A 22,117-nucleotide genomic window follows, 5' to 3' on the forward strand; every position below is an offset into this window, starting at 1 on the left:
TAAGGGGGGGGTGCCCAAGGGGATTATTTTCATCATATATTTATTACATAAATATATAGTAAAATAGACGAGCAACAATTACCATAAAAATATCTTTCTTTAAAATCCTGACCCAAAACACAACGGGGTGAAAAATCGCACATAACAGACATACTGATTGTCAACGTGGGGCAGGAGTAGGAGCCCCCCAAGTCACCCCTACTGGCCCCACCCCTCCCTGGGGAAGGGACCTACCTCCTTCCCTGTTTCTGGCCACAACCCCCCTCCCCCCACCCCAGCACCAGCTTCTCATACATTCAGTAGCGCCTCCAGGGAAGTGCCCCCTCCTCCCACCCAGGAGTTCCCAGGGCAGGAATTACTGTCCCCCTTATGGACGGTGTCTATGTCACACGCCCTGCCCTCTCCCAGCCCTGTAGACCCGCCACCAGGGGAAGGGGTAGGGGCTCCTCCACCCCCACCCTCCCCAAGTCTGAGCAGGGAGGAGGCTGGATGAGGTATGTGTGTTATGAGTGATGGGAGGGGGAATACTGAGATGGAGAGGCGGGTGGTGGGGCGGGGTAGTGGTCATGGCTCTGGCACCCCCTTGTCCTGGCCTGGCCCCCTCCTCCTATTCCCAGCAGCCCCTCCTCCCACCCATACTGCACCTGCTGCCCCACTTTGCCTGCCCTAGTGCCCCGGGCCAATATTGGGGGAGGCATGCTAAGCACCCACGTCAAGGCCATCCCCCTCATTAGCACCAATGGCCCCCAGGAGAGGGCCCTGTCCCCCACTTCCAAAGCAGGGACTGGGACAGCTGCCTCTCTAGAGCAGGTGCGTGGCGCTCCTGAGTCCCCCAGCTCCTCCCCCACCACACGTAGTTGCTCACACATTCACACAGAGAAACGCACACATACACCCCACATCTCTGAGAGTGGGGGGGAAGGGTTGGGGGTTATGGGGAGAAGTGGGGGATCACAGCTCATATGATTGGGGTAGGGTAGGGGGGATTCCCAAGTGCCTGTCAGAGGCCAAGCCTCTTTGGGGCCTTTTCTCCACCATGTGCATGGCTGAAAATGGGAATGGGAATGGGAATGTGGAGGGGGGATGAAGGGATGGGGGAGACAGCAGACAGGTCAGGAATTCCACTGGGGCCCCAGCGGGTGGGAGGGTACAAGAGGGCTTACCCATGGAACTGGAGTAATGGAGGAATCAGTACCCAGGAGAGAGAGAGGATAGAGACAGACACAGACAGCACGGGCAGCCCACGAGCCCAAGGGGGCAGGGCAGGCACATGCACAGGTGATAGCGGATGCTCTCCCAGGCCCTCCACCCCGTTGGAACACCTGAACAGTGGCGGAAGGTCATGTCCTGATGGGCAGCATAGCATTGCCTTCCCGTGTGTGTGTGTGTGTGTGTGTGTGTGTGTGTGTGTGTGTGTGTGTGTGCGCGCGTGCACTCACATGTGTGCATGTGTTTAGGGGGGCTGTGGCAGGCTGAGGGTCAGGGTGGGGTGGCAGGTCCCCCACTGCTTAAGACATTTTTGCCCCAATAGTGCAAAGCGCAGGAAGCCCTGGCACCCCTCCCCCCGCCCCTGCCCCATTCCCCATGGCTTCCGGGGGCATCTGTGTCCACCCATCCATCCCTGCCGACATGCAGCCCTGAGCCCAGGGCCCTCTGGTCTGCTCTGTCCCTCCCCACCCTCCCCTCGCCAACCCACAGAGGGCTACCTCCTCCCTCCCTCTCTCTCCTGTGGGGGGGTGGGGTGAGCGACAGCCAAAGGGAGGAGGAGGAGGAGGGCAGCTCACCCAAGTGCAGACCAACAGAGCACTCCTCACCAGGAGGGTGGGAGGTGGCTCAAGCCAAAGTCCCTGAATTAGAGAAAAGAAGAGGGGAAAGGGGTCCCCGGGGCACAGGGGTGGCTGGCCTAGAGCTTCAAAGGAAAAAGGAGGAGCACCAACCGCCCCCTCCCCCGGGGCTTCAACTAAGTGCCTTTCCTCTAAGCATCCCCATTCTGGTGCCTGCCTGCCCAGAGCAGAGCCTGGGTTAGTGCATGGAGTGGGAGAGGGAGAGGAGGAGGGCAGGGGTTAGAGAGAGCCCAGCAGACGGATGGAAACCGAGGCCTAAGGGGGTGGAGGCTCTGGGAGAAGCTCACGCACACCCACCCCCTGCCCCCCAGTGCAGCAGCATCTGGATTGTAGCTAATACTGCAGGATGTGAGGAGGGCGGGAGCTTGAGCCACAGTTTTTCCTGTGTGGGTGCCAAGGTGGGGAAGGAGTGGGGGGGGGCAGGGAGAGGCCCCTGGGGCTGGGCACTTGAAAGGGGAGCTGTGTGGGCAGCAGGGCAGGCTGGTGAGGGGCCAGCTGGCATCCAGCGTGAGAGGTAGATGGAACTCAGCGGGCACGAGTGGCAGAGAGCAGAGTATGGGAGTGGGGGTGCCAAATGGGCACAGAGGGAGGGGCAAGGAGGGGTGGCCAGGACCCTGTTGTATGAACTCACAGCTCTGTTCGGCAGCCCTACCCTTGGGGACCTGGTTGGGGGGGGGCAGTTCTCTCTGATTTGCGGGGAGGAGGGGCAGCTCTCAAAGTGCTTGGGGGTGGGAGGGGGCATCCTCCCCTCAGGCCAGCCTCAGTTAATAACTTAATATCATCTCTCTCTCTCTCTATCAATCCCTCACGCTCTCTTTTTTCTGTCTAGTATTTCTTCATTTATCTTTTCTCCTTGCCTGGTTTCCAAAGTGCAAGGTAATTTTTAACCTCCAGGGGAGGAGCCAAGCCAAGCCTTTCTTTGCACCCAGGCATCTGGGGAAGCAGAGAGGCCCTTATAGCCTGGAGGGGGAACCTAGGCCAAGAAACTGGGTGGAGGGGGCTCTCTCTTGTGTGTGTGTAGGGGGTGAGTTGAGGGCATTTTCCCCCACCCCACATTCCTCCATCCCCTACGGTCAAGATGGCTTGTCCCCTCTTAGTTCTCTCTCCCTTTTCCTACTTTCTTGGACAGAGGACGGGGTCCCGGGCACTGCAGGACACGGTCCCCCTACCTCCCACACTGTCCTTTTCATAGCAAGTTCATTTGTTTGCCCTGTCCCAGGGCTGGAGGTTCGGAGGAGGGACGGGGCAGTGCAGGGGTGTGTGGGGGAGCTGAATCTATCCCAGGATGAGAGGAAGGAGAGAAGAGGTGTGGGGGTCTCCCTCAGCCCCCAGCTCTGCCCCTTCTCTCCAGGCTCCTCCCCACCAGCTCCGCACACCCTCTGGCCGCCTGAGGCTTTAGACTTCCTGATCCTCAAAGACCTCGAGGAAGAGTGGGGGGAAGAGTTCGGTGGGGCACTCGACTTTCATGTGGAGGAAGCGGCTGGCGTGGCAGGCCCCGATCATGCGGAGGTCAGTCACCTTCATCAGCAGCTTGGGCCAGAAGTGCGGAATGTTGTGTTTGCGGTGGTTGACGTAGTGCTCGAACGCCAGCAGGTACGCCTCCTGACTCTTCTCGATCTTGTCCACACACAGCAGGCCCGAGCGGTCTGCAGGGAGGGAGGGGCAGGCGGGTGAGCAGACGAAGGGCAGGCAGAGGCAGAGAGGCTGGGGCAGAGGGGGCAAGAACAAGCTCTGGGGCACCACGTGTGGGAGCAACCATGGGGCAGAGGGAGGGGCCTGGGGGGGGTGGCCCTGGGAAGACAGAAGACTTGGAGGTAGAGCAGGACTAAGGGGCAGGGAGGTGGGGTGGGAAGCAGAGTACAAGGGATGAGGGGCAAGGAGGGGGCACTGAGAACAGAGGAGGGATTGGGGATAGAAGGTGGATGGGAACAAACTAGGGGGTGGGGACAAAAGGGGCTGTGGGTGACAGTGTGGATGGGGGTTGGTGAGAAAAATTGGGGTGAAGACAGCACAGGAGTAAAGGAGGGATGGGGAGGCAAGAGATGAGTCTGGAGAGCAGAGCAGATGGGGGATAGGTGACAGAGAAGGGACAGAGGACGGGCTTGGTGATGGAGATGGCCTAGAGGGGGGACAAAGAGGTGGGTTGGAGGAGCAGAGAGACTGTGGGGTTAAGGAAGGAGAGCAGGGCCCAGCCAAGCTCTGAGCCCCTGGAAGCTTCTAGGCCCTCCCACCCAGGCCACAGGTACCTGTTGACATTAGCAGCACAGCCTGCAGCAGAGCCACTTCCGTGTCATCCAGGTTAAAGGCAGAGAGTGACTTGCCCAGTTCAAAGATGGCGTCGGAGACTACGCCCAGGCCGCCATTCTTGAGCTGCTCCCGCTTGACGGCCATCTCCCCACTCAGTGTCAGGGTGTCGCTCTCAGGGTCATAGCGGACAGCCGCCCGCAGGGACATGATCTCCATGCAGCACCCCTTCAGGAGGATGATCTGGTCTTCGCAAGGCAGCTGCAGAGCAGCAGAGCCACAGGAACACTCAGCATGCCCTCTCCCATGAGTGTCCCCCGCCAGTGCCCGTCGGGAGCTCCGAGGCCACCAATGGCCAGTAACGCGTACTCCGAACAGCTAACCTTGCGCCGGGCCATGGACCTGCCCCGTTGCATTAAGCCTCACAACCATGTCTGTGAATTAGGTCCTGTCCTAATCTCCATCCCCACCACAGACGAGCAGAGGGAGGTAGAGGGAGTTCGGCCGCGTGGCCAAGGTCACACAGCTAGTAGGGCAGCCTGTCCCCAGAATCAGTGCTCTTTAAAGTGAGGAGATCGTTCAGGCTGCCTGGAGCTGGGATGGTCATGTAGACCTGGGGGGAGAAGGGCAGGGAGGGCCTGTGGAGCCTGTTGCTGTTGGTTCTTTAGGGATCAGCTCACTGTGTGTGTGTGTGTGTGTGTGTGTGTGTGTGTGTGTGTGTGTGTGTGTGTGTTGTGTTTTTACCACAGAACTGTTCCCCATCCAGAGCACTTCAGATGAGCACGAGCTAGGACTGGGTGACCTGGGGAGTCCCTCCAGTGTGGCACCATGTCTCCCCTCCCATCTGCCACTCACCTCGGAGAACATGGGCAGTTTTTTGGCAAAGTCCACCACGCGGGTGATGGCCGGGGTGATGATCTTGGTAAACTCGCTGAAGGCCTCTAGGTCCACCTTGTCTCCATCCGGCATGGAGACGATGGGTGACTGGCCAATGTCATCCGGCTAGAGGGAGAGAGGGGGGTCAGCTAGGGCTGCAGACCCCTTTCAACCTCTCACTGAGGCTCCCTGCCCACCAGGGGGAGCTCCAAGGCAGCTTGGGGAAGAGGGACCACCAGCACCTGGGTGGGCACTGCTGCATCCCTGGCCTAAGCCATCTCCTTCAACTTGGGGCAGAGAATAGATCAGAGCCAGAGCTCCAAGTTGGCTAATAATAACAACGATCATAATAGCAGTAGAGGTAATGTCATAATAATGGAAGCTCTATTTACTGAGTATTTAATATGCAGCTAGGCATTAGGTTATTTGCTTTACGTATATTATCTCATTTAATCCTCAGCACAACTGATCACCATTAGTTGGATGATGTTATACTGATCACCATTTCACAGATGAAAAAACTGAGACAGGCATAGCTAAGTAATAAGCCCGAGGTCACGTGGCCAGTAGGTGGTGGAACAAAGATTTGAACCCAAGTAGTCTGATTCCTGACTGTTATACACACATGTGCTTGGTATTGTAGCCTGTGCTTCTAACAGTGCACTGTACCACCTGCTGACACACCATCAGGAGTTTTCTGCCTTCTCCCACCACATACAACCAACTGTCCATCTCCTCCCAAGCTGACCATTCACTTGGCACTGTTTTGCCAGGGCCTAAAACAATGCCTCACACCCAGCAGGTACCCTAGAATCAGGTTTGGATCGGACTAAGCTAAGAAGGCTTCCTGGAGGAGGCAAGACTCTGAGCTCACTCTCTTCTCCTGGCCACCTGGCTGCCTCTCTCCCCACGGCCCCCTCTCTCCTTACCAGGAATTTCCGCCTCTGCTTCCAATGGCTGCCCTGGGCATTTGTGCTGCGGTGGGCCTCCGTGGCAACATGGATCAGGTCCCACTCTTCCGGAGTGGGCTCTGGTCGCTGCTGCAGTGATCGGATCATCTCCTCCTTCCGTCGCCGCTCCCGGTTCTGCTCAATCAGCTTGCGCTTGGCCACCCGCTTCGAGTCATCTAGAACCACTGTCAACAACAGGCAGACACAATGCCCTGTGCATGGCGGTCTCCACAACCTGCTCAGAAACTACTCTTCCCAGGGTACAGGTTGGAGAAACGGAGGGGCCAAGAGAAGTTAAGTGGCTTCGCAAATCACCTAGCGGTTGGGTGGCACAACCTGGATCATGATAACACTGCGATCGCAACAACTCCAACTTGGGCTGATCAGAGGAAAATCATGTTCTGGTCTAAAGGGTTATGGTGATAGTAGTTACTAAAAGACCCTGCCGGGGGTGGGTTGGGGGCGGTGGGTATAGCTCAGTGGTAGAGGGCATGTTTAGCATGAGAGGTCCTGGGTTCAATCCCTACTACCTTCAAGAAAAAAAAAGAAAAGAAAAAAAGAAGATGCTGCCATCCAATCTCTAGCCACTGAAAGATGCCCTTTCTCACTTCGAAGTGGGGTGCCTTCTCTGGTGGTCAGGGACATTGTGCTACGGCAGGCTACTCAGGACTTATTTCTACCCAACATCTCTCTCTAAGGCCCTGAGTGGTGAAAGGCAGGGAGGCACTGGGACCAGGCACAGGGTCCATAGAGGAATCCTGTTGCCTTTTTCTTCAGGGATGAGCACAGCAGGAACCAAGATTCTGAATAGTCATTCCAACATCAGCCTGACCTGTACTGTCACTTTGCCCCTGGGTACCCTGGAAGGGAGCTGCCGTATCCGAACTCACCCCCACCCGTAGCCGCCTGGCCCGCCGCCCCCCGCCCATCCCCTTACGGTCCATGGCCATGCCCACAGCGATGCACTTCTTGAAGCGGCACAGCTGGCACTGATTACGGGTGATCTTATCAATGACACAGCAGCTGTCATACTTGCACGAGTAAGTGGGATGGAGGTTCTTCTGGATTGTGCGGCGGAAGAAGCCCTGGGGTTGAGGGGGAGACAGAGCACATTGTGATCAGTAGCTCCTCTTCCTGAACCAATCACGCAGTTCTCTGGGTTGCAAGGTGGTTAGGGAATTAGTGGGGGAACCTGGCATCCTCTTGATGCAGCAAGCCCAGGACTATTGGGCTCAGCTAGGACTTAGAAATACACACCCTCAGCCCCCCAGCTGCGGAGGGGTGGGGGTACATGGATGGTGGTGGTGACAGAAGTAAGGATGGTGACCGCAGGGAGGAGATTTGAGCCTGGGATGGTGTGAAGTGCTGCGAGGCCTGAAGAAACAGAGGCTTTGGAAGCCCAGTTAATAACTGATTTTCCATCGTGTTAAACAACTCTAAAAACAACACTGGTCCCCAAACCATTCTCATGGCCTGTTGCCTATGCACGTGGAATTCATGAAATGGGGGGGGGGCATAAAATGATCAAGAAAAGGCATTAGGTATGAACTCTACTAGCATTAAAAGAACATTTTCAATTTTATATATAGGATTTAGTCTTTGCTTTAAAGTAAAAACCTCAAGACTCAAGATGGCAGGAACATGAAGAACTAATCTCTGTTGAACACTTACTACGTGCCAGGCGCTCACAAGCCTTTTCTTTCCTGTATCATCACAAGTAATGCTCGTGTCAACCCTATGAGGTAGGAACTGTCAGCATCTTCACTTTGCCAATGAGGAAATTGAAGCTTGGAGAGATTAAGCAATTTGCCCAAAGTCATACGGCTAAATGGGCAGCAGACCCAGAACTGAGCCTGAGGCATGAGACACAAGGTCTGAGCTCTCAGATTTTGGGGTACAATTAAAATCACCGAGGACACCCACCCAAAGCACAGATTTCTGGGCCTCACTCTAGACATACAACATCAGGCTCTCCAGGAGTGGGGCCAAGGCATCTCTGTCCTTTCGGGATGCTCCTCTGGGACACAAATGTCCTTGAGGGGGGCTCCTTGTTCTATGTTACACTGCTGGTACTGCTTCCAGGAAGACTGCTACGGGACTCTGCATCACTGGTGGTCTTGGTTTGGTTGACACCAAGAAAGAGGGGAACTTGAAACCTTAACATATTATAAAATATTTCTGCTTCTTGAAAGGTCTTATGTTTTCAGGAGGTGATGATTCTGGAAAAACCATGCAGGTCGTAATGTCCAAAACGAGATCTGATTAAGCCTCCCCACGTCTACGAAGACTTGTCTGCTCTGCCTAGGGAAACGCTGCCATCCTCTTCCTCTGGGCCCCACCACGCCCCCAGGCATTGGTTCACACCCTTTCAGTGGTGGTAGAAGCAACTGGGGAACCTATTTCATAGCAGATTCCTGGGATCCACCACGAAAGGTAGGGCTGGGATGAGGCCTGGGGATCTGCATTTAACAAGTACTGCTGGTGGTCCAGGAACTACATTTTGAAAAGCACTGACGTTGCTTTCAACTGATATCTGTCTCTCTCTGGTAAGTTGTGAGCAGCTGAGGGTGGGGCAGATACTACACCGTTCACACTTAATACACTGAATGGATGGAAGATATACTATTGAGTGCTTCTTATGTGCCTGGCATTGTTTTAAATGCTCAGTGTGCATTATCTCATTTTTCTCCCAACAACTCTGTGAGGTAGGTAGTGTGATTGTCCCCATTTTATAGTCGAAGAAACTAAGGCTCAGAGAGATTTAGGCATCTTACCCATGAGTGGCAGAGCAGAGATTATGAATGAACAAACAAATGAATGAATGAATGAATAAGAGAAGAGAAATGATGGTATAACAGGTGAGTTTAGGGTAAATGTTCATAGAGCTGTCTGTGGGGCCAGGGGCTGAGGGTCTTAAAGGGAATGAGATGGGGGCTCAGGTGGTGGGGGAGGGGCAGGAACTGGCTGTCCATACCTTGCAGCCCTCACAAGTGATGCAGCGGTAGTGATAACCGGTTGCCTTGTCCCCACACACGACACACTGCTCGTCTTTGTCCAGGTAACTAGGGATATACCCTGGGAGGGAGGAAGGGAGGCAGGCATGGCTTGGGCTCCCAGCAGAGAGGCGCCTATACTTTCTCCAATCCCCACCTTTTCCTTCCTGGCCCATCCCCTAGCCCAGCCTCCCTGAAGGGTTCTTTATCTCCAAGGAGAATCCTGGAGACACATCAGAGGTCATCTTGTCCATCCCCTTCCCTAAGAATATGGAGAATCCCAGTTCTTCTGACTGCCCAGCCAGGGCTTATCTCTTGCTGCATCCGAGGGGCAGGGGAGATAGGAGGAGGAGAAGCCAATGTCAGCAGCAGCTCATCTCAGGGACCACAGGCAAGGGGTTATGGGAGAAGTGAAGAGGTCTTTCCTGACCTAATCCATCCTCAAAGGCTGGGGCGTGCCCTACAGCACCCCTCTCATCCCAGACAAGTCCTGCCCAAGCCCTCTAGAAAGCTCTCCCCACAGGACACAGAAACTGCAGGGACACGCCCAGGCCCCAGAAGAGCCCTGGCCCTGGTTTGCTGGGGTTGAGGGTGGGGAGGAAGGGCACAGGCAGCCAGGCTCACCTGACATGCTGGTTTTCAGGGAACATTGGCCGTTCTTTCTTTTTCGCTTTCCATCTGGCGACCTGGCACTGGATGGGGGCAAAGTGGGAAGAATCAGAGAGGGGTCCTTGGGTAGCCCCCTACTCACCCAATAGGCTGAGGTCATCCCCCAGCTCTGACTCCCTCCATCTCGGGTCCTCGTTCTTCCTCCCACCCCCAGGTCAGCTGACAAAAGCGAGAAGGGTCCAGCTATCCAGAAGCTTTGGGGAGAGAGATAAGGGGCTTGGCTGGGGCACAAGCATGTTCTTGGGCCCCAACACACACACACACACACACACACACACACACAGACAAGCATGCATTATAGAACCTTAAACATCCATAATTTATCAGACATCCGCACATTAAAACCTTTAGTACAAGACACATACGCAGAAAGAATCTTCAGGACATGCTTAAAACTACATAGCTTTGAGAATATACATGTATATATGCAACATAAGACCAGCTTGTGTGACTAACTACGTGCCTTCAGTATAAACCCGAGCACGGTAAATAAGCAGCAGGCTCTGCTATCTATAGCTATATATGACCTCTACGATATGCCCACATGTTACACAACCCTCCAGACAGGCACCTAATAATACCATGCCCCTCCCCGCAGCGAACATGTCGCTAGATTTCCAGGGCGTGCACACATGTTAAAGAAGCACAGTGAACCACAATGACCTAGAACCAAGAGTGTGAGAAAAGGAAGGGACTCCCAGAGCCACCCTGACCACAGCATCCATTTAACAGAGCAGCAAACCAAGGCCCCATTTGTGCCTGGTGACACTGCACTGGAGTCGGAGCCAGGACAAGGACCCTGAGTGCCTCCAAGCACGGTATTAGCAACCCTCAGCCACTGCACACATACGTCGCCCAGCCTCTCCACATACATGTTACATAATCTTGGCACACACAGGTTACATAAGCCTTCTACGTGCATGCACGGACTGTACAACCTCCCACACCCACCCTGTGTGTGGCACATTGGAGAGCCCTCCCCCTGGAGCCTGATGCAGCTCCCAACACACTGACACAGTGACCTTGGCCAGGGTCACAGTCACAGACAGCTCTGTGCTCCACACGCCCTGGGGATTACCCCTGTCTGACTTCCACAACGGTTCGAGGGTCAGATCTCCCTTCTGCCTCTGGGTGGGTGGGTGTGGGGGAACTTCCGGCCACCTAGGCCCTAGCTGAGCTGGAGGGCTTGAGAAATTAACTAGACCCAAAGCCTATGGGTGCGGTCCCAGGGACAGCCACAAGGTGGCGCAGGGACATGGGGGAGGGGAGGTGGACAGGGGAGGGGCTGCAGTCCTGGGGGACCAGGAACTGGCATTCCCGCCTTTCAGACTCTCCCAGACCCATAGAAGTCTGGGTAGGGAGGTACAGAGTCTCCAAATGAGAGCTATGTGATGACAGGCCAAATCTTTTCCAGAGCCCCCCGCTGGGGTGAGGCTTTGGTGGGGGCATACCCCTGTTGCCCTACCCCACTACCAGCTCCATCCACTTCCCATACCCTTCCAGGGACCCAGTTTTGGGCCCCAGGGCTTTGCCTGGCCAGGCCTCCGGCCTCCTGGCTCAGGATCTGGTCTCCTAGGCAACGGCCACACTGCTCCCCAGAGCACCCCTCCCCCACCCTCTCCCTGGCCATAGGCATAGGCTGTACCCACTCCCAGGGCACCACGCCAACTGAGACAGAGCTCTGTGCCACTGGGAGCTGATGGGAGATGCAGAGACCCTCTGGGCTACTCAAGCGCAATGCAGAAAACAGGTAACGCATCCTGAGTTGTGTGTGCAGGGCTGATGCTTCCTCCACGTGGGAGCAAAACCTTCACAGCTGGCATTCACTTCCACTTCCTGGGAGGAGCCCCATGGCAGTGCCCGCCCTTGCCCATGAACAAGGAAGAGCTTGTGAGGCTCCCAATAGGTTCCAAATATAAGCATGAGCTATGACCAACAGTTACTGGTGCGTATGCCCTGAAATGTCACGTCACATGCACCATGGCTTCTGGACCACACACCAGCGGTCAGACGTGAACAGGCTGGTAGGGAGAGGAAAAAAATAGCAGGGCTGTTTGGATTCCACATGCTCAGGTGAGGGTGGCTGAGGGGACACAGGGAAGGGTGACCTTTGAGACTGCGCAGCACTGTCAAGGATGGGGGCACATGCCTGCTGCCTGTAGTTGCCCTGCTCTGTTATCACCTCCCCCTTTCAAAATGGGCATCTCTCCATCCAGGTGCCCAATTCCCTGCCACATGGGAACATGACCTCAGCTCTTGGGCAAAGGTAGGCAGCAGGCTTGCTGGCCTCATGCCCATCTTCCCAGAGGTGCTTCAAAGGCCCAAGCTCAGCTCTCTGGCCCAGCCAGGTGACCAGGCCTGCTGCCCAAAAAGCTGGCATGATCTAGCTGCGGACCCATTACCTGTTCTCCTCTGGGTCTGACCCACACTCCACCTTGCTTGGCTTCTGTTCCATTCACTTCAATTCCATCCAGGATGCCCTCCAGCACGCCAAGAGACTGGGGTGGGCACACTGGCCCCCCCGGCACACCCACAGGCCACCCACCCCCAGCCACCCAGGCCCTAGGGCACAGCACCCATGGTGCCCGCCTCAGCACTTGGCCTTTCACACCATGCCCTGCACCCCAAGGGGGGCGGGCGGTGAGAGGGGCCAGGGAGTGGCAGGTGGTAGGGCTGGAGGGCAAGTGGGGTCTGTGGGGGGGGTCCTGGGCTGGGGGAGTAACTTCCGAATCTTGTCCTGTCCGGAGGTCCCTGCAGAGAGAGGAGAGAGGCAGGGATGAGGCAGTGCCAATGGTGGGGGCAGGTGAATAGGATTCCTTTGGTGCCAACATCTTGCGCTCTTGAGGCTCATAACAAGATGGTGGAAGGCACAGGGAGAGGACCAGGATAACCCCTCAGACCAACAGATAGCAGGCAAGACTGGAGATACACATCCTAGTCCCCAGACATGAGGAGGGATGGAGGGAAAGAATGAGGTCAGCCACGTACCATGTCTCAACTGTTACGTTCAATCAAGTACCTGGCCCTTAACGCCAGTCTATTAAATGTTAGCTATTGTTACCACCCCAAGGTTTCCTAAAACTCATCAGCACCGCAGGGCAAGAGGCAACCAGAGATGAGCAGTTTTCATCCCAGGCATGGGGGCGCTCGTGAAGCAAGAGTGGGGCAAAGGGGGTGGCATGCAGGGATTCCGAATGCCCACCTGAGTGCCCACTGAAAATAGTGGGGTGCTGACCTCCCCTGCTGCTATGACTCCCCAATCCTGGCCCCCCAAGGAGCTTCCCATACAAGGTCCCAAATCACCCTTTCCAGTCTGAGGACCAGGCTTCCCAGTTGGCTAAGCTGCCACCCACCAGGATGGCAAGGGCAGGGGGGCGGGGCAGGGAAGGAAACTAACACACGTTAACTGAATAGAAAATATGTGCCCTCTGAGGTGGCACTTTACAGGTGAGAAAATAAAATCTCAAAACTAGATCATTCCCTCAAGTTCACACAGCTAGTAAGCAGCCTGCCTTGTTCTGCTACCTGGGGTGAAAGGCAGTGCCAACCTGGGCCAACCATTTGCTCCATGCTGCACCTCTGACCCCAGGCTGCAGATCTGAGGCTCCCCGTCTGCACACCCAGGCAGGTATGGGCACATGAGAGGGTACAAAAGGTGCAGCTCCCCACACACAACCTCTACCATGTGGCTGCTGTACCAGAGACCTTGCCCCTGGGCCCCCGGCCCCACCCCCCAGGAACTGATAAAGGGCCAGGGTGGGAGGGGAGGGAATGATAAGGCAGGCCATTGGGCTGCGCCAGGCAGGGCATGGGATGGGGCCTCTGCACTCAGGTGTGCCCCCAGCGTGGGGAACATGGTAGGAACACAGAAGTGGTGCCCATTCTGCCTTTGATACCCCCCCAGACCAGACCTGGCCACGGGGGGCTGGACAGGAGACTTGGGGGGGGGTGCGAGCGGGGAGACTTAGCCCAGGGAGCCGTCAAGAAAGTAGGTCAAGTTTTTCTTGGCTTGTGGAGAAATTCCTGTTATAAATTTATAATGGCGTAGCCAGCCCTAGGGGTGGAGGTAGGGGGAGGAGGGGTGGGTGGGGATGCCCAGGGCCCGGGCACTGGGGCCTACCGCTCTCAGCCAGAGCAGTGAGGGGTAGGGGGCCGAGGCAGTCATGGGGGTTGGGCTGGACAATAGAGGGCTATTTTCTGTCGCCTGTTTCTACTTCTATCTGCCCAGCGAAGCTTCCTTTGGTCTGTCTGTCTGCATCTGAATGTCTCTCTCTCTCTCTCTCTCTCTCTCTGGGTCTGGGTGTCTCCCTGTCTCCCCCCCACCCCAAGACGGTGCCTCGGTGCTTGGCACACCCTGGCTGCGGTGCTGCCCCCGCCTGTCTCCTGCCCACCTGGCATGCTGCCACCACTTGTTTACAGAAGCTGGAAAAATCCACTCGCCAGCCTGAGGCCCAAGCACCCCCGGGGAGGGGAGGAGGCAGGCACAGGAGTGGGCACGCTGAGAGAGGGGCAGCCCTGGGGAGCAGGCCCTAGGGGCAGGCGAAGAGGGCCAGAGTGTGTGGGAATGGGTGTCAGCCGCCGTGGGCCGGGCGCACCAGGGCGCACCAGCGGCACCACATGGCATGGCACGGGCAGCTTCTGCCCCAGGCCGTAGCTCTCAGGGACCCCCTCCCTCCTCCCTCTGGCCACTGCCAGTTGCTACAGGGCACACCTGGGGCAGTGCCAACCTAAGCCACCATGTTTATTTTCCCTTCCCCCTCCCCAGCCCAGCCTTAACTCCAAATGTGTCTGGGCACTGCCAAGGGCTTGCACGTGCCTGCTGGGGGTGGGGGAGGCTCCCACTCTGCCCCACCTCTGTGCTGGGCGACATGGTGTCTGATGTCTGTGGGTGCCACCCAGGCTCCACTGAGCCCCTGGCAGTGGGCAGAGGAGCAAGGGGCTGCCCTTGCTGCTAAGTGCACCCTCACTTGGCACCGAGGAGGAGGCTGGAACCCCTTAGGACTCCCTGTTATCTTTTGGGACACATGCCTGGGCCACTGAGACAACAGAGCAAGCAGAGGGCCCAGCATGCGGGGAGGCACAAGCACGTGAGCCTGAGTTAGCTGTGGGCAGAAAAAGGTCAGCGGGGGGAAGAGGGCAGGGCAGGGATACCCACCCTGAAGGGCAGCCTCTGGCCCCTCCTCCTGGAATCCTGCCCAATTCCCCCAGCTCCTGCCTGGCACACCCCCTGCAGAGGAAGAGGCTCAGCCCCAGGGAGGCAGAGTGGGTGGAGCTACAGTCTTCTGAGACTGGGCTGTCCAGCCTGGAGGCAAGACCCACCTGTCGGCTGGCCTGGCCACCCACTCCCTCTTTGTCAGATAAGAGCTGCCGGGTGGCAGTGTGGGCAAGGTGCCCGCAGAGGGGGAAGCATTTCATTAAGCTTAAGTGCTTCTGCAATGGGGGGGACAGAGACGAGAGGCCAATGCGGCATCCATGGGCACCATGCCAGGTTCCCGCTGCCGGACTGTCCCACTCTGCGGTCCTGCGGACCCAAGAGACTCTCCCAAAAGACTCCTGGGGCTGCCAGAGGGGACTCTGGGCCCCAAAATCTAGCCCCAAATTCTACACACACCACTCTGCTGAGTGTCTGTTCTTGGCTTTGGCGTCACTTCTCTGGGGCCCCTGAACTTTGTCCTTAATGCTGTAAGGAAAGCCCAGCCCACCTCCTTGCCAACCATGGTAGGAAAGACACACATCAAGAGGAGGGCTGAGAAAAGGGGAGAAAGAGGAGGAGAAGGGTGAAAGGCATGACAAGGAGAAGAGGGGAAGAAAGATGAGGAGGGACAAGAACAAAGAGATGGGCAGGGATGGATGGGGGTAGAGTCAGGGATGACAAGGAGCAGAGGGAGAGGGAGGAAGACGGGGGTTGGGGAGAGCAGAGTGAGGGAGAGAGGAGGACAGAGAAGAGGAGAGACAAATGAAGGAGAGAGAGGAGAGACAAAGAGAGAAAGGTAACAAAGAAAGATGGGTGGGGGGTGCTTCATGCCCCGCCTAAGTCCCACCTCATGGAAGCTGGGGGGAGGGGAGAGTAGAAATGGTTTCCACGGTGACAGCTGGTTCTTGGTGGCCTGGCATGTGGGCTATTAATAGTGCTGTGGGGAGGTTCACACCTCCCTCTCCCCTTCCCCTTTGCCTGCTGCTCCGGTGGGGGGAGATCCTTCTCCCCTACTCCCAATGACCTGGCACTGATGCCTCAACTACACACCACGGGGGCCAGAAAGGGTGATGCTCAGGGGCCCAGGTGGCCACTGCAGCCCAAACACACGCGCACACACACACGGGCATGCACAGGCAAACACAGGCATCTGTGTGCAGACACTGCCGCCTGTGCCAACGTGGGCTCCCACGGGCAGCCATAAACACCAACAGCCCCTGGGCGTCTGGCGCGGGGGGGGGGGGAGGCTGCAGCAGCAACACAGGCCACCGCGTTGAAGGGAAGCTGCCTCTCAGGGCTGGGACCTCTTTCTCCTCCCCCAGGTTCCCCTCTGTTCTATCCTCAGGTATGGACTGAGCGGGACTGCCCCACCCAACTTGCTGTTATCCTAGTGCCAGGAGAGGGGGAGAGTAAGGCGGGAAGGAAGGTACTATTTGGCAGGTGTGAGATGGCAGGGGAGTACACAGACACAGGCATCAACTTGGCAGATGGGAGACGGGGGAGACAGCACTCTTTGGTGGGCTCTCGCTGCCCCCAGCCCCAAGATATGGGATTCTGGAGCTTAAGGGCAGTGACCCTGAAGTCTGATCTCTCAGCCACTGCGGGGCCTTGAAGGCTAGAGAATGGGAGATGGGGGTGGGGGTTATAATATAAGGGGGAGATTGGTTACCTAAACAAAAGGATCCTCTCCCCCAAAAGAATATAACAGGAAACTCCCCCCTGCAGGTCACAGACAGAAAGACATAAACAGTAGCCTTGACTTGGAACAGATGCCCAGTACTAACATCAAAGACTGTGCTTCCCATCCACCCCACCATAACCTCACCCACCTGCTGCTCTCCTGTCCCTCCTCCCACCCAGGCCGACTCCACTCAGGCATCAAGGCAGGGGGCCCAGGTCTAAGGGTCACTTCCAAACCCCACACCTACTGATGATGGTTGTGCCCACATCCACACTCAACAGCTCAGCCCCTTCCCTGCCAACCCACAGAACTACATGCTCCCGGCCCCAATTCCCCCCAGGAATGGAGGTGGGAGATCCAAATAGCCAAAAGGCAGAGTTAGGAGCACCCCTGACCTGGGCAGGGCACACTCTCCCTGCCCTCCCCCCAGCAGCCAGCCTTGGGTAATCGGAGCTGGGAGCTGGGGCAGCTGAAGGCTGGAGGCATGAATGTCACGGGGCCAAGGCTCTCACTGCAGATGGCATCATGGGCATAGGGCTTGGGGTCCTCCCTTCCCCACTCCCCTCTTCCAAGGAGGAAGCTGCAGAGAGGAGCTGTCTGCAAGCCCTGGGGAGCACCACCCAGGGAATGGTGGAAGGGAAAAGAAAAGCATCGATGTTCTCCCCGGCACCCCAGAGAGGCGGGAGATAGCCCCCACCCAAGCAGAACTGGCAGAGGCGGGGAGGAGGGGAGAGGGACTGACGACGACGGAGAGAGGAGGGAGAGAGAAGCGGGAGAGAGAGGGAGGAAACAGAGTGAGAGAGAGAGAGGGAGGGGGAGGGAGGGATTGAAAATTGCGTCTGTGAGTGTGTGTGTGTGAGAGGGAGAGAGAGACATAGAGGAGAGAGAGAAGAGAGCAAGCGAGAGTGAGCGCGTGAGCGCGCGCGAGGCAGAGCAAGCGCGAGCAAGTAAATGCAGCTGAGTCTCCTGCACACACACAGACACGTGCAGACACACACACTCACCCCGCATGCGCAGAGCCGCGGGCTCCGGGTACCCCATTCCGGCAGATATTCAGAGCCCTCCCCAGCCCACACGTGCACAAAACACGCACACATGGATGCACTCACAACACACCCACTCACTGATGTGTAAAAAAAATGCCGATAGCCACTAAAGCCTCGGGTCTCCGTTCCCCTTCCCTCGCCCACGCGCCTGGGTAAAAGAGAAAATGAAATAGACAGCTAAGGCTCTAGGAGCCAGGAGCTCATCTCTTCTTTACAAGAGGAAGAGAGGAGGAAGAATTGAGCTGGGGGCTGGGTCCAGTCATGCTGCTCTTTGCCACTGCTGGAGGTGTGACTGCACCTTTGGCCCTAACCTTTAACCCCAGTTCTTGGTCCCCAGACTGGGTGCCTCCAAAGCAGGGGAGCAAGCATAGCATTTTCTGGGCACCAACAAGTGCCATCTTGCTCCCCTTATCTACCCTGGGAACTTCTGATCCCTGTCACACACTGGCATACAAGAGGGAGGTCCCCTTTGGTACCCCAGCCTTAGCTTGCCAGGGAGGAGAGCAGGCAACACCATATGCCTGAAAACCACATTCTGGGCTGGCCCCCCCCCCACCCAGCCCCAGATGCTTCTGTAAGAGGCTGAGAACTGTCTCTGGTTCCAAGTGGCATGTGTATCCCCACCCTGGAGCGTTCCAGGTCCTGGGAAGAAAGGAGGATCCACAGGCGTTGGTCCTGGTGCCAGGATGCAACATGACTAACCACAGGTGTCATCCCACATTATTACCCTCACTCACTCTGAGTGAGGTGGCCATCATTGTCTCCAGATTGTGAAAACCCAGGCCCCATGTCAGCAACTGGTGAATGGCAAAAGCCCAGCCTCCGACTCCCAGCCAGCGCTTCTTCTACCACAGTTATGCCTGCCTCCCTCCGCAAGAGACACAGAAGTCCCCCAAGCACCTCTGCAGCCATGGGAACTATAGCTGGGATTAGTCCCCCACTCCAGAAGCTCCCCAGTGGCTGACCACAGAGCATCCCCACCATTGTCCTTGCTGTATCTTGAAGAGGGGAGCTGCATAAAAGGGATTTGGGGGAGAGAGGAGTCATATCACCAGACATAGAGGGAAAGAGGCAACCCAGGACAACAGACCCTGGATCTCCAGGGGCCATGTCCAACACCCTCCTTATTCAGTGCCACCATCCTCCACACTCATGCCCCCTCCATGCAGGGGTGAAGAATCTGTGAGTCAGGGATGGGTCCTGGTTGATAGATGGATGGTAGGCAGCTGAGATGCTGGGTCCCCAGGAGACAGGAAGGCTGCCACACTCTACACCTAAGAAGGGAGGGGGGTTGTGGAGACAAGCCTGCCTTCCTTGTTATTTCTCTCCCCTACTCAAGGTGCTCAGATTCCTAACAGAGACGCAGTGATGCCCAAACATTCATGCACGTTTGCTTCCAACTGGGGAGGTGTGTCCCAGGCTGAGATGCCAAGGGTTCCTTTTAAGAAGCAGCTAAAAGGTGAGGGTCAGAGGAGGGCGAGGCAGAGGGGCTCCAGGCTGCAAAAACTCATGGGGGAGAGAGAGGCGACACGGAGGCTGAGGAGGCTGGAGAATAGAAACCCACTGTCCCTACCACCTCCCGCCCTCACCACTGTCCCATTCTTGTGACATCTAGAGATCCAGTTCTCCACCAAGCTTCTCCAAGAAATCCAGGGGACCCCAGACCCCCAGACTTCCTCATTGTTACAGCTAAGACATACATGCTGGCTATGCACCAGGCACCTTTTCAGGCATTTTATATATTCTGACTCTTCTAACTGTCAAAAAGCTGAATGAGGTAGGTATTACCCTTCTCAATTCACAGATAAGGCAAGGGAGAAGTTAAATCGCTTGCCCAGGATTATACAACCAGCAAGTGGCAGAGCTGGGGTTCAAACCCAGGCTGTCTGGCAAAAAAAAAAAAAAAAAAAAAACCCTCAAAAAGCAAACAAAAAAATCCCTGCTTTTAACCATTATAGCATATTACCTGCTAGAGGAACAATACCTTGTGCTTTCATCGGGCTATGAAATGCTGGTCCCTGTGACCAAGCCTCAGTTTCCCTTTCTGTAGCAGCCATGGATTCTCTATGGTTAGAATCCCGACCCGTGCCTCCTTGTCCACCATAGAGGCCACAGCTAGAGGGGAGCATGGCTAGAAATGGTAGGTGCCCCCGGGCTCTGGGCCTCCTGCCCCAGTGTCCCCTGTTCAAATTCCCTCTCTGGAAGAGTTGCCCATTCTGCCACTCCGGGCTAGAATCTGTACTGAGGGGAGAGGGCCTCCCTCAGCTTCACACAAGGTCTGGGCAGCTGTGCCCTCAGAACCAGGCTTGGGCTGGGCAAAGCGGACACAGCTGTTGGGCATCTCTGAGGAGGGTCTCAGCTGCCAGGGGTATGGAGAAAGGCCATTGTGAGTCCTGCCACGGACCCAACTTAGCTGGATGCTGCCAACTCCCGCCACTGCCCACAGGGGCGATTGTTTTACAGAGGGTCAGTGTGGCGGGAGCCTCCACCCTGGCCTGTATGGGAGCAAGCTCGCTGTAGTCTGCACACCCAGGGCTTCCCCGCAGCTGGTGTCTCCTGCCTGAGCAGGCCAACCCTGAGAGGTCAGCGTGGGCAGTAGCTGTCCCCCTTCCCTTCCCCCCCATCCCCAGCCCCCCAAACTGGAGGGCCGCAGCTGCAGCACTGAGGAAGTGCAGGATGTCCTGAGCAGCCAGCTGAGCCCCCCGCCCCCTACCCCAACCTCTCCCTGACCCCACAGGCAGGGCAGGCGGGGCTGAGGGGCGGGGCTTGAGTATTAACTGGAAAAGAATGAAGACCATCACTGCCAGTTCCCAGCTCAGAGAAAGGAGGCTGTGGCAGGAACAAGAGACCAGAACTGGGGTCGACAGGGGTAGGGACAGGGTGAGAGGGAGTTCCAGATTGGCAGAGAAACAAGGGGAGGGAGAATAGACGCAGCAAGACAGGGCAACAGAGAGACAGCATTGGAGAGAAATTCCAAGTCAAAAATACACATCACTCACCCAGACACTCACCAGCATACGGCCCCCTAAGGGAGGCTTCCAAGTTTAGACAGGAGGGCAGAGGTGGGAACAGGGGCCAGACTCACAATGGGAGGCAGCAGTGAGCTGGCGAGTGAACATCACCAGGAACTTCTTAGACAAATGACCCCAGCAGGGGCAACTAGATTCCCTTGGCTTTTGGGGTGGGGAATGGGGCTGCTCCTTAGGAGCCAGGTCTCCCCAAAACCCCCATCCCCCCAGCAGCCAGGATAATCCCAGCTGCCGGAAGTCACTGGGCACTGCTTCAGGCTAATGACTTGGCCCTCTAGAACCCCCTTATCTACTCTCTTTGCTCTAATTTCTCTTTCCCTCAAAAAAAAAAAAAACCGGAAAAAAGTCTATGACTACATGTATATCTTGGGGTGTGCCTGACTACATAACTACAGAATGTGCACCTGAGGTCGTAGACTGTGACTGCGTGGACCTGAGTCTTGTGAATGCCTCTGCACCTGAGTCCCTGGGAATGTGTGCAAATGAGTGCACCTGTGTCCAGAGTTCCTACAGTCAATCAATTAACAAGTATTTACAGAGCACTTCCTGTGCTAGGCTCTGGGTGGGATCCAGAGCTCTTCCAGAGATTCTCCCAGGCCTCAAGGAGCTCACCATCTAATGGGGTGGGGTGAAAGGCGAAAGAGATGGAGAATGTTATCCTGAATGCATGCCATACACCATTATGTAGGAAAGTCTTTTCACCCAGACAAATTGAATTGTCCTGGGAACAGGGGTTTTGTTGTATACAGAACCTCAGAGATCCACAGTAAGAGTCCAGAAAAATACTTGTTGCTAATTTGTGTATACATGTGTTGATGTGTAACTGTGTTTGACTGAGTGACGGTGACTGTCACGGCAGGGCGATGATGCCTGTGTGACTGCGCTCATGAGAGCACATGTGTGCCTGTGAGTGATAGGGTCTTTTGTAATGTGTGGCTGTGTGCAATTGCTCTGTGTTCATGCATGCATGCGATAGTGACTTCTGTGTGGGTGACAGCGACTCCTCCTTGCCCCTGTGTGTGACAGCATCTCCCTGTGACCCTGTGCGTGGGTATGCGCTTGGGTCGGTCTTCCCGCGCTTGGTCTTCCGTGGGTGTGTCCCACCCCTCCAAGCTCCCCTGTGCAGCGGCAGCGTGCCTCTTCCCTTGTCCCCATGTGGGTGTGTCCAGCAGCTCCTGTCCTTGAGTCTGCCTGGGTGTCCCTGGGTGTGCATGTGGCTGTCTGTGTGGGCATAGCTCTGCGTCTGCATGTCACATTTGCTTCCCCCCTCATCTTGGACGACAGCCCCCTTCATCCCTTCCCCCTCCTGGGGCCAGAGCCAGCATTGAGGGGTGGGCTCCCATCCCACTGGTTTTCCTTCTGCGACCTCCACCCCTGGAAATGCGTGGCTCTTTCCATTGCCCCTCTCATCCCCCACCCCCAGGTTTTTCCTTCGCGCTGGACAAGGGAGGGGGGCAGGCAGAGAAGGGGCACCAGAGACACGTTGCAAGGGAAGAGAAACAACGGATGGCACACACAAAACAGATCTATTCCTCCCTCTTCCCCAGCCACCCTAGCTTGCAACTCTAATCATCTAGGGACCCTCAGATAC

The 22,117-nt window shown here is 56.4% G+C and overlaps 1 protein-coding gene across 2 annotated transcripts in view; it reads right to left on the minus strand.

The window, feature by feature from the left end:
- The window catches only part of THRA (thyroid hormone receptor alpha), a 23,214-nt gene continuing 1,097 nt past the window's right edge, over nt 1-22,117 (minus strand). Inside the window, exons 2-9 of one of the 2 annotated variants that reach the window (XM_074342890.1) lie at nt 11,979-12,327; nt 9,532-9,599; nt 8,889-8,989; nt 6,852-6,999; nt 5,894-6,099; nt 4,944-5,090; nt 4,091-4,349; nt 1-3,490 (exon numbers count right to left, since the gene is read on the minus strand). In XM_074342890.1, coding sequence (XP_074198991.1) covers nt 3,240-3,490; nt 4,091-4,349; nt 4,944-5,090; nt 5,894-6,099; nt 6,852-6,999; nt 8,889-8,989; nt 9,532-9,599; nt 11,979-12,031 — 1,233 coding nt within the window. In that variant the 5' untranslated portion in view covers nt 12,032-12,327 and the 3' untranslated portion in view covers nt 1-3,239. The remainder of the gene's footprint in view (nt 3,491-4,090; nt 4,350-4,943; nt 5,091-5,893; nt 6,100-6,851; nt 7,000-8,888; nt 8,990-9,531; nt 9,600-11,978; nt 12,328-22,117) is intronic. The other variant, XM_074342888.1, reaches the window with a different exon arrangement.

This window comes from Camelus bactrianus, chromosome 16 (genome assembly GCF_048773025.1).
Source record: "Camelus bactrianus isolate YW-2024 breed Bactrian camel chromosome 16, ASM4877302v1, whole genome shotgun sequence".
Classification (NCBI taxonomy): Eukaryota; Metazoa; Chordata; class Mammalia; order Artiodactyla; family Camelidae; genus Camelus; species Camelus bactrianus.